Raw genomic sequence first — 12,541 nt, forward strand, 5'->3', positions numbered from 1 at the left:
TATATTATCGTACTTGGCCATCGCGTCCCGCTCTTAAGCCTATCGAGATATGGGGTATAGCGGACGCGAGGGCCTGACAGATGTACCCCCTGAGGACCCGTAAGCCCACATCAAGGGGTTGGGGGGGAGTCCCGTCACCCCATCCTTCCTAATGAAGGGGGGGGCGCAGTGACTCCACCCGAGTGCGAGCAAGAGGGAACTAGAACCCCTTGAACACACAGCACAGGCGGAACCACGTGTGACCCAACACACTGTGGCCCATACCCACACACTCCTGCTACCCTACCAAAGGACGGGAAGCAGGAAAGGCCACAGACCCCAGAACCGCCTGGGAGACAGAACCCCCGGTCATGTCCATGAGGTAAAACCTTATAAAGGGGCCCGGGGAGGACCATGAAGCTGCAGCACAGATGTCCTCCACCGAGGCCCCACCCAGCAGAGAGGCAGAGGCAGCCACCCCACGAGTGGAGTGCGCCCTGACGCCCCCAGGGGGATCCAGCCCGGCCAACGTGTAGCAGAGGGCAATGCCCTCGCACAACCAATGGGACAGGCGCTGTTTCGATAGTGCCTTACCGGCACGAGAACCACCGTGACAGACAAAAAGCTGATCGGTAACCCTGAGGTCCTGAGTACGGCTGAGGTAAATTCCCAAAGCACGGACCGGACATGACAGGTGAAGGCCCGCATCTAACTCACTAGCGTGAGGAGGCGGATGAAACGCCTGAACCACAATATCCCTGGAGCGGAAGGAACTCCGGATATTTATAGGCAGGATTAGGCCGCAGAGTGGCACCGCAATCGGAACGAAAGACAGGCACTCTGGTCGTACCGAGAGAGCACAAAGCACACCCACGCGTTCAGCGGAGGTGACGGCCAGCAAGAACGCGGTCATGAACGACAGCTGTTCCAACGGTGCTTGCTCAAGAGGCTCAAACGGGGCCAAGGACAACCGACGAGGACCAATTGAAGATCCCAACTCGGAGCCAAAGAGCGTTTTACCGGCTTAACGCGTCGGGCGCCAAGCAGGAAACGCTTCACAAGAGGGTGGCTGAACAAAACATCACCCTCAAATCCCTCATGATAAGAGGATATAGCTGCTGCATATACCCTCACCGTCGAAGCCGACAGTCTATCAAGGAGAGACTGGAGGTAACAAGGACAGTATCCAGGGGGCAGGACGCCGGTCCCTGCCCCCCGCCTTACACCACTCTTGGAACCAAACAGATGTATGGGGAAAGAATCCCAGGCGGCACGGCATCGGCCCCAGACCTGCCTGGCTATGTCCGGACGTAATCCCCACCCGTCAGGATGAGGACCGCCCCGCGACAGTACACCTGTACCCACATACACCCTGCCGGGGATGTGGGGAGCCCTCAGGCCGCGCAGATGGAGGACGCCCATAGCCAGCCGCCCGCCTGGTGCAGACGGGGGAAGCGTACTCCTCCCTGTCTGTCGATATACGACACTGACGTCGTATTGTCCGTCCTGATCAACACCGTTTGAGGACCAGAAGGACCGCTTTCAATACCAACACATTGAACGTAGCGCAGACCGGGCAGCATGGTTTGCCAGCTGCCCCCTACTGCGTTGGCCCGACGCGTCTCCAGTGAGGGAGGCGTCGGTGAAAAACGTGACGTGAGACAGCGCCGTAACCGTCCTAGGACGGAACCTCCCGAGCGTGTCGACAACACGCTCTGAGAGGGATGCCCATAGCACTCCAACCGTTGACTGGGAAGAGGAGTACTCTACTTCCAGTCTACAGCAAACCCCAGGCTGGTAGGGACCTGCCTGGTACGAGACCCGACGATCCACCTTGACCGCGAAGGACCAGAACGTTGTCAGGACAGAACACACTTCGTAACAACTGACGACGCAGAGGCCCCAGTGCGGCCTCCACGCACTTGGTGAAGATGCAGGGAGCCAGAGAAAACCGAACGGCAGCCTCTGGTACTCATACGCTAACCCTGCAAAGGAAGCGTAGGTAAGCCCTAGGATGGAAGATCGGAGATGCGAATACGCATCCTACAGGTCTATGGAGGAAAACCAGACCCCCACCTGACAGTGTTCAACAGGTAGGAGACGATCCAAAAAATGCTGAACCTTCCCATGGGACAGGTCCAGCATGGGTCTGACACCCCCCCCTCCCGATTTCTCAGGCACCAGAGAACACCGGGAGGAGAACGCCACGACGATGGCTTGCTTCGTCCACAGAGATTGGATCTCGTTGACCAGGGCTGTCACTGCTGGTGACCCTGACAATAGGGTCTGTACCAAACCTGAAAACGGGTGGGGTTGTGTAAACACAAGTCCCCGCCTCAGCGTTCTCTCCATCCACCTCGACATATGGTACTGCCGTAGTCATATGTGATGACACTCACAACGCACCCGCCGCCAGGAACTGTAGATAGGCGGCCCGGTCCCACCCGCTGTGCGTAGCCAACCCTGGACCCTTGCGAGCAGAGCGTTCTGTGGAGACGGGTCAGAACCTGACACTACCCACGAGGCAATCGCACCCAAGGGGGGGACCCCGACAGAAAAGGGCCGGTTTTATACGGGGGAAGCTGACATCAATCTAGGTGACAAAAGCCCCCCCCCCCACTGAACACCCCTCCAGAACATGCTGAGGAGTTGTTCTGCAGCCGTGCATGCAAGGCGTGAGGACCCCATGGGTTCCTACACACCGTAGCCCTGCAGTGATATTACTACCACCCAAATCACGCGCGCCTGCGAGACCACTGCCAATCTTTCAGGAGTGGGAGGCACCAACATGATACCTGGCCTGGCGAAGGTGAGGCCGGGGAAGCCCGCACTGTGTGCCTCAAAAGGTTTCGAGCCCCCCTGCTGACAACACTTATAGTTGACAGACGTAACACCAGACTCAACCAACACAGCTTATGGTGTGGGAGCCGCTTGACAGCACAACATTCTCACGGACAGACCCAGGCTCAGCCATCAACTGGGTGTCAGCCCCTGTCCCCATGAGAAGCGAAAAGTGGGGCCGCCCGCGCTTCAACAAAGGCACGCGGCCCGCAGCCAAAGGAAACAATCAGAACCCCCTTTTTCCGCTGGTGTTGGGGGAGGGAGTGATCGGAGAGCGGGCTGCTCGCGGCAGGACGGCGACGGCTTGTTTTTCAAGCCGAGCCCATCCAACATGGCCGATCCCTCGGCCGCCAAGGCTGTCGGCCTTGTGGACACCTGTCGACTCAACGCCCAGGATACCTCTGGCGGGGGAAAACATGGCCGCCTGTCGAGGGCCTCGTCATCGCTGCTGACGAGGCCGTGCTCTCTCTTCTTCTGGCTGCGCGGTGTGAGGCGGTGTGGGGCCTAGGACAATACCGCCCGCGCTCCAGCAGAAGACCAAAATCCCCTGCGGAGAGGGGAACCCTGAGCGGTTATAGCTTGCGGCTAGGTCAAAGCTAATAACGTCAACAACCTCGCGCGATGTGTCGACGTCGGCTGGCCCTCAAGGCCCTGCCACCAGACACAATTTTTTTGATAGAAAAAACAGCAATTCGAACACCGTTCTAATCGCTGCCAATTCCATACCGTGGCGGTACAGGCTTTAGCAGCCCACCAGCCACTCGCCAGGCCGACCCACCCATGGCGTCGGCCGGGCGGGGCACTGTTTCAATATGTCAAAAGCAAAAGACTGATGTTAACACGGAGCACCAGTGGTGGTTGCAAAAAGCAACCTCCATTGTGGTGTGCACCATGCAGGGGTTAATGAATAAAATAACTAACACCACGAAAATACTGTAGAATGAGCAAGCCCATGTACACAACGTTAAGGGGAGGCGGACCAGAGAGAACCAGTCCCGCATTCATTCATAATATTCACAACAGCACACCAGCCCTAGACCTTAGCCCATTTACCCAAAAAGGTAAACAAAGCCCCCCCCCGCACTACTCCCCCAATAGACACCGATTGACCGTCAGCATAAATGGTTGAGAGGAGAGAAAGCTGTAGCATAGACAGACATTCTCGTAGCAGAGAGACAGAACAAAACAGTAGCCCACTACACTACTATAGCATAGCGTTCAACGCTACTATGGACAGAAAACAGTCAGCTGAGCCACAACACGGGCCGCCGCTAAGTCCCATCCTGCAGTAGTATAGCTCTACTGCCACCCGCCGAGCCTCAAGCATCGGCTTCCAGGTGGGAACACCGTTCAAAACCCCGCCGGGGCACAGGATTAACGCTACCTGGCTAGGCTACCTAGCCACGGCCCACCCTGTTGTCAACCCATTTACCCGTAAAAAGGGTAAAATAGGACTCAGCAAAACCCCCACAATAGCTACCGACTGACCTTCATTGATGAACCGGGCAAGAGGAGGGAAAAGCGGCAACATCCCACGGCGGAGACATTAGAACAGCGTAGCAGTAGTGTTAGCATTAGCATTTAGCTTAGTTGTTTAGCAGCACGCTTCCAGGACCGCTCGGAACCCGTCCACTGCAGTGAAACGTTCACCAAACCATCCCGCCCCTGGCGCAGACACACAACATGGTTGTGTAACAAAACAAACCAGCATTACTAACACCAACATCAATGCCTGTTGACACAGGGCCTACCTGTGTACAAGCCGGCTCGATAGCCAACCTTGCACGCTGCTCCTTGATCTGCTGTCACCAGACGAGGAAACATCAGAATAGGCCCGACGTGTCGCTGAAACATGCCCCGAAGATTCCAGGGGTAAGCAAACCTCCGGTAAGCATTCAACATTACGCAATTTCTCTAATCTTTTCATAACAACTAGTTACATAAGGCGCCTTGCGACCGATTTATGATGGAAACGAAAATAGAGGAAGGGTGTTTGGTGACCATGCCGAGTATCTTATAGAGCACGCCTCTATAGGGGCGGGGCCCGGCAGGTGATGGGCGTATTTGTGTTTTCGTTGATGGAGTACAATAGGTACATGAGATGAGGTATATCTCGATAGGCTTAAGAGCGGGACGCGATGGCCAAGTACGATAATATAACTGACCCATCTCCATCTCAATCCCGCCCTCTTTTCTTGATCCTCCAAATCACAACTGTTGCTTCCCATGGAGAAACTTGAGCAACAGTTGTGATTGGAGGACCATGAAAAGAGGGCGGTGATTACAATAGGTAAATTCCATGTAACAAAGTGGCCACATGTAGGCAGAGAGTCTATATGGTCCTCATTACAAATGATAAAAATATATATATATGAGACTATGAAGACCATATTCACATGGACGCCATTTTGCTCTCATGTTTAAACATTTTAAAATAACCCGAGCCTTCTTACTGTCTTTTACTATTATGTACCTTAATACTATGCTACGATACTTATACTACTACCTATCATGCTAATCTGTCTATACTACTTTGCACTCAGAATGTAGCACTCAAGTTCGACACTATTTGACGAACAAGAACCCACCGACCCTTAGCTGCCAGTGATTTACCCCCCCTGCTGACTTTTTGTTCACAATCTGTAAGTGGCTTTGGATAAAAACCTTCAGCTAAATGACTAAATGTAAATATAAAAAAATTTCATGCTCAGGCTAGGAATCCCAACCTGAGCACGACATAAGAGCAAAATGGCCACTGTGTGAATATGGTTAATTGCCGTGTGTTGAGCTAAAGTATAATGTACTTCAGGAGGATCCAGTGTCAAACCAATCTCTTACTATCTGGTTTTAAAGTCATTCGGTTTTCCAGATCTGTACCGAAGTGAATCTGCACCACATCATAAGAGTGAGGAAGAGAGCAACCAGACACGCAAGCAAGCAAGAAAGATTGCTTCGATTATTGCAGCTGCTTTCACGAACTCTATTGCTTTAATTTGTTTCGGTTCAAGGTAGTTTCACAGAATACAGCATCTTTTGACATTCGCCAAGTACTTAGCAAGCCCCGCTGCACGCAATTAATTATGTAACAGGCATCGCAGACTAATTACTTCAAACCAAGCGGCAGATATCTTGGATGCACCTTGTTCATTCCGGTGTTGTGCCGAATTCGGACTCCCTGCCAGAATCCGACTCCCCCTTGCGTAAACGCGCATACACTCTATCAGCCTACTACCCAGCATGTAATATGTTCTTTGTTAGAACTCAACTCGTTATTATTGGCGCATACACTCTATCAGATTTCTGTCATAAAACGATAAAGAGGCCAGAAATGTGGGAACGTTTTGATTATATCTAAAAGGCTTTGACATTGGGCGGCTAAGTGGCGCAGTGGGCGCTCGCCACTAACGCAGGAGATGCTGGGTTTGAGCCCAGCTCTTGGTGTTGCTACCAGCTTGGCTGGTCGTTCATACTAACACAATTGGCAGTGTTAGTGGTGGGAACGCTGGTGGGTGGGGATCGGACGTTGTGGACAGCGACTCCTACAGGTCGGTTGGTGCGCCTGTACAGCAGAATCAGGAAGTAACAGGGGCAGCGTGAGCCTCCCACGCGTTACTCCTCGCCACTGAGAGATTGCGCTGTTCAGGTGAAAAGATGCGACAGCTGCCTCCTCGTGTACCGGAGGGGACACGTGATGCAAGGCTTGGTACTCACTGCAGCCGACCAGTGGGAGGCATAGTCTAGCAACGTTCGAGACAGGGGAGGGGAGAATTGAAGGGAGAATTGGCGAGGCGAAATTGGGATGAAAAAATGAAAAATAAGGAGAAAAAGCGGATAAAAAAAAGGGCTTTGACATTGTAAAACGAAATAAGTGGAGTTTCGAAGCTGTAAGCAGAATACAAGTCATAGGAACACCCACAATATAGTGTTCTTCCCCCTTCCTACTGTATAAGAAAGAAATTAAAAACGCATTGCAAGGAGAACAGAGATTATTTGTTGAGTTTATGTGTATACAAAACCCTTGCAATAAATGTGTCTTAAATGAATGAAAATATACATAGCACCTAATGCTGCTCTGGATACAGGTAGCCTATATCGTGGGTGTTCCTATGACTTGTATTCTGCTCACAGCTTCGAAACTCCACTTATTTCGTTTTTTACAATGTCAAAGCCTTTTAAATATAATCAAAACGTTCCCGCATTTCTGTCCACTTTATCGTTTTATGACAGAAATCTGATAAGAGTGTATGCGCCAATAATAACGAGTTGACTTCTAACAAAGAGCGTATTACATGCTGGGTAGTAGGCTGATAAGAGTATGCGCGTTCACGCGAGGGGGAGTCGGATTCTGGCAGGGAGTCCGAATGCGGCACAACACCGGCGCTATAGCAAGAGAGAGACAGTGGGAGAGACTCCCTCCTCACCGACACAGGCTCCCTGTCTGAAAGACATGAGGGGGCAGAAGATGCTGTGGAGCGGCTGGGAGCCGTGTTGGATCGGGAAGCTCCTCTTCAGCTGCAGGGTGCCTTCATTGTCGACCACCCTGCCGAGACAACAGTAATATTGTTAGACTAGAAGTCTTTATTTGTCATGCAGTTTAACACACACACGCGAGATGGGCGATCCACAGGAACACACACACACATGCACTGAGTCGCCGATGAAATGTCTCTCTGCACTTTTCCCATCCCGTCGTCCTTCCCCCCATGGGCAGCCGGGAGCAGATAGGGCGTCAACGTGAGCCGCGCCGCGGGGACCAATCCAAGTGCTCCTGTCCGTCTTCGTCAAGGACGCCACAGCGTTAGCGATCTGTTGTGCATGTTTTTCCATTTGGGTTTATCTTATCGGGGGGGGGAAACCCTTGCGAGCACGGGGAGAACATGCAAACTCCACACAGAAAGGCCTGGGAAATACCCCACCTGGGTACCTGGCATCATGGAAACCTGGTCCCCAAGCGGGAATCGAACCCTGAACCTTCTTGCTGTGAGGCGACAGTGTTAACCACGACACCGCCGCTGACGTGGATCGGTCAATAGGGGTGGGGGAAGAAAAATAACAGTTTTGTGTGTCGATATTATATCAACACAGTGACGCAAACTATAGATATTTAATTTATATATATTTTATATGTATTATATGTATATTTTGGGCTTGATAATCCCATTTTACTGCAATAAAAATTATTGGAATGAGGTGAACAGTCTGAAAATGTTATCTTGTTAGATACAACAGATTATACAGTATATATATATATCTTTATTTCTTTATTGCAGAGGGTAACAACGTTTTGCGTTGGGGACATAATTAATAGTTAATAATAATCAAGTTGCAGTCTGTGTGTTAAAGAAGCACAACTGTATGCAATTTGTCGTACATTGTTTCATACAACTGGTCAGTTTGTGATGCACACTAAATAACCTGTTAAGCTGTAAATGGAAATGACTACAGATTCAACACTGCCATTTGGGCCGTACGGTGAAGGCTGAGAAGTGGCTAGAAAACGATTCTCGTTCCCACCTCGGCGGACTACACAATTTTCACTCTGGGCTAAAGATATATTGGTGTAGATTTAGGAATAAAAAGTTCTCCATTTACAATCCTGCCCGATACGTGACCGAACTCGCACCAATTACGTCAAATAAAACTATGCTACGTGACTACGTGACCAACTATCCGTTCGCGAGGAAAGATCTAGTCTCGACTTTAAAATTACGATTGCGCAAAACAGGCAGGATTGTAAATGGAGAACTTTTTATTCCTAAATCTACACCAATATATCTTTCACCCAGAGTGAAAATTGAGTAGTCCGCCGAGGTGGGAACGGGATGAAACGATACAGCCTTCACCTTACGGCCTAATTGGAAAGAGGAGCTTTTCCTCTATCCATAGATGTATGACGTGGCCATAATAAGGTAATTTATAATTCATAATTCAATTTTGAATGTATAATTCAAATGGATTATAATTCAGTACTGTATCTACAAATCCTTCCGTTTAATAATCTTCCCTTTATTAATTTGCTTAGATTTCTTGTACACTTGATCTCAAGAAGGTGCTGGATGAGCTCAGTGAGCGAAATCTCTTACCCCACAGTTTTAACATGGTGTTATTCACTGTCAAAGATGCAAAAGAACATTTTAATTTATATTCTTGTTTCATTACGATTTACTCAAGCATAGTAACAGACACAAGCGACTTCGGGTCATTGAGAAGAGCTATATAAATAAAATGAATTATTATTATTAACGGAACGTAAGCCATTATCGTCCACTCAGAACCAACCTATCCAAATTCGGCCACGCCCCCTTTTGCGTGGCATTCTGGGGCTTTACTCAAAGCCCAGTCGGATTTTGACGTCGAAAGGTAGGTGATGTGAAATAATACTTATTTTAGAGTATATATATCAAATTCCACGAGTATTCATCTATATTTAGTCATCTAAAGACTATTAGATATGAACGTATGTTACCAGTAAGAAGTGGGAATCTCTAGAATGTGTTTTGGGCGACGGGGGTCTAACGTTATGTACACTATCTTTCTGTTGTCATTAGATGGCAGCATTGGTTTAAAAGGTGAAAATGGTATGTCAAAACAAAATGACTACAAGTCCCAAGACCTTTGTCACCTTAGTTCACAGGTCAGCACCGGATTAAAGGTGAAGAAAACGCGATCTGAACACGGGAGCGTTAAACTATTAATGCAACCTCAGTACAGTGACCGAGAATGGTCACCTAATTATCTTAACAAAAGTGCATCATTAGCATTATGTTTGTTGTCTAAAGGGAAACATAATGGTACAATTTAAGATTTTAAATGTTATCCGCATATAAAGGACAAATAAAACATTGTTGATTTGTAAGAAACCTCAATGAAAACGGTGCAGGGTAAGTTATATTCGCTATTGTTATGAAAATATGATAGAATCCTATAAAAATGTGGACGCATTTGGTCACCGTGACGTTAATATTTCTGACACTGGGAATACATTCCCTGAGGTCCATAGATGTTCCTCGATACCAAGAACATGCAAATTGACCTTGTAGAAGTGGAGCAATCTCCCATTTGAATGAATGAATGAATGAATGAATGAATGAAAAAGTTTATTTATTGGACATGTTATTCTTCTTATTTCTTCAAACAACTCACAGTGTCTTGATTCGTCAGACCAAACAATCTTAACAACAAGTTAAAAAAAATCCTTAAAGGAAAAAAACATTTAAAAAAGAACAAAGAAAAAAACAGGATTTATAAACAAAAGAGCAATGTGTTTGGTTAGCAGACATGTCCAAAAAAAGGAGTAGAGGGAAGCTTAGCCTATTGATCCCTACCCCCTTACATTTGTATTTGTTCTTCCATTAATTTTACTAGAATTTACATAATTTAGTATATTACAATATAGAATATTATTTTTACTTATATTAAAAGTTTACGATAAAAAATATGATTCACTTGACAGCAGTGAATATAGTACCATGATTCACTTGACAGCAGTGAATATAGTACATCACTACATACACAATATACCATAACTTTGTTTATCCTCACTACTCATTTCTGTATTTTTCTAATGTGTATTTTTTTAGCTGCTTTTTAAATTGTGCCACATGTTTACTCATTTTGATGTATTCGGGTAAATTATTCCACAACTTTACTCCACACACCGATATGCACATGCTTTTCAGCGTGGTGTGTACCATTGGTTGTTTGAGATTCCCTCTCCCTCTTAAATTATATTCACCTTCCCTGTCTCTGAACCATTTTTTAATGTTGCCTGGGCATGTACTTTTAGGTGGATTTTCTGAAAATAGGGCTACAGCTTAACAGGATAATATGATATGCTTTCCTGTTAATTCTGTGAATAAATACATAATTCCTGCTTTTTTCCCTTTTCTGGGTATTTCTTCTTCAGTTACACAGATATCATTACGTATCGTAGATTACATTTCTCGTAGTATATCAATTATCGCAGATATTGCATATCGGGATATAATTGGCACCAAGGGCCAAATATCAGTTTGTTACTCATATCGTCCCACCCCTATAGGGAGGTGTAGTCCGACGTCACTTTAGTTTCCCACGCGGTCCACCCGTATAGGGATTTATCAGAGAAAATGTATTATCAGCTATTGTAATCATTCTGCCTCATGAACATTGGCAAGCTTTCCATTTTTGCACAAAATTTGTTCCCTTCTGTCATTATACTTGAAAAAGGCCGGAAGGGTCGAAACATTGTATCTGCTGCTATTATTTGTCACAATTAAAACACCTTGGAGCATCAAAAGTGAGTTGCGAGCCCCGCTTTGTTCCCTTCTATCACTAACATTATTGTTGAAGCATTTTTGGTTGAAATAAAATTATACATAATTATTTTACGATTAATTGCAAATTGTTTCATGTTGAGCTATATAGATTGTGGATGAATACACACAGAAAGGTACACCGTGCCAATGTTCATGCTATATTTGTTTTAAAACGAGACGATTTCTAAATGGGCCCATTGGAAATGCATTGCAATTTCAAGCGAGGTGGACCGCGCCGGAAACAACAATGACGTAACCACTACACCTCCCTATAGACCAGGAAGTAACCACTACACCTCCCTATAGACCAGGAAGTAACCACTACACCTCCCTATAGACCAGGAAGTAACCACTACACCTCCCTATAGACCAGGAAGTAACCACTACACCTCCCTATAGACCAGGAAGTAACCACTACACCTCCCTATAGATCAGGAAGTAACCACTACACCTCCCTATAGACCAGGAAGTAACCACTACACCTCCCTATAGACCAGGAAGTAACCACTACACCTCCCTATTAGCCAACAACACAGAGTTGCCTCTCTGACTATATGGGACACCGTCTCTCTCATGGACTAACCTGTAGAGAAGAAGCTTATTGACACAGGCGTTGACCAGCAGGGAGGGATCCCTGGCCTCTCTGCTGATCCAGGAGCGGGCAGAGATGCTACAGATGGAGCTGCCTTCGCTCACCACCAGGCGCTTGGCTTTGGTCAGCTTCCCTGTGTGGGGGTTAGGGTTAGGGTTAAGGTTGGGGGAGAGAGCCAGTGGAACCACGTTAGGCCAGCGGGAAAACATCCAACGTCATTCCATCGCAACCGGCGTCTCCCATCAGCACGTGTGTCCACCAGTAGCTGAGACTCAAGTGGTGTGTAGGTGGTGTGTAGGTGGTGTGTAGACGGTGTGTAGGTGGTGTGTAGGTGGTGTGTAGGTGGTGTGTAGACGGTGTGTAGGTAGTGTGTAGGTGGTGTGTAGACGGTGTGTAGGTGGTGTGTAGGTGGTGTGTAGACGGTGTAGGTGGTGTGTAGGTGGTGTGTAGGTGGTGTGTAGGTGGTGTGTAGACGGTGTGTAGGTGGTGTGTAGGTGGTGTGTAGACGGTGTGTAGGTGGTGTGTAGAGGGTGTGTAGAGGGTGTGTAGGTGGTGTGTAGGTGGTGTGTAGAGGGTGTGTAGGTGGTGTGTAGGTGGTGTGTAGGTGGTGTGTAGGTGGTGTGTAGGTGGTGTGTAGAGGGTGTGTAGGTGGTGTGTAGGTGGTGTGTAGACGGTGTGTAGGTGGTGTGTAGGTGGTGTGTAGGTGGTGTGTAGGTGGTGTGTAGGTGGTGTGTAGACGGTGTGTAGGTGGTGTGTAGGTGGTGTGTAGACGGTGTGTAGGTGGTGTGTAGAGGGTGTGTAGGTGGTGTGTAGGTGGTGTGTAGGTGGTGTG

General features: G+C 47.9%; 1 protein-coding gene across 2 annotated transcripts in view; it reads right to left on the minus strand.

Annotated features, from left to right (window-relative positions):
• wdr13 (WD repeat domain 13) overlaps positions 1 to 12,541 on the minus strand; it is a 32,178-nt gene that overhangs the window by 1,292 nt on the left and 18,345 nt on the right. For both annotated transcript variants that reach the window (XM_084333152.1, XM_084333153.1), the window contains exons 8-9: positions 11,701 to 11,842; positions 7,242 to 7,360 (exon numbers count right to left, since the gene is read on the minus strand). In XM_084333152.1, coding sequence (XP_084189278.1) covers positions 7,242 to 7,360; positions 11,701 to 11,842 — 261 coding nt within the window. The remainder of the gene's footprint in view (positions 1 to 7,241; positions 7,361 to 11,700; positions 11,843 to 12,541) is intronic.

The sequence above is a fragment of the Notolepis coatsorum genome (assembly GCF_963971535.1).
Source record: "Notolepis coatsorum genome assembly, chromosome: 17".
NCBI classification, from domain to species: domain Eukaryota; kingdom Metazoa; phylum Chordata; class Actinopteri; order Aulopiformes; family Paralepididae; genus Notolepis; species Notolepis coatsorum.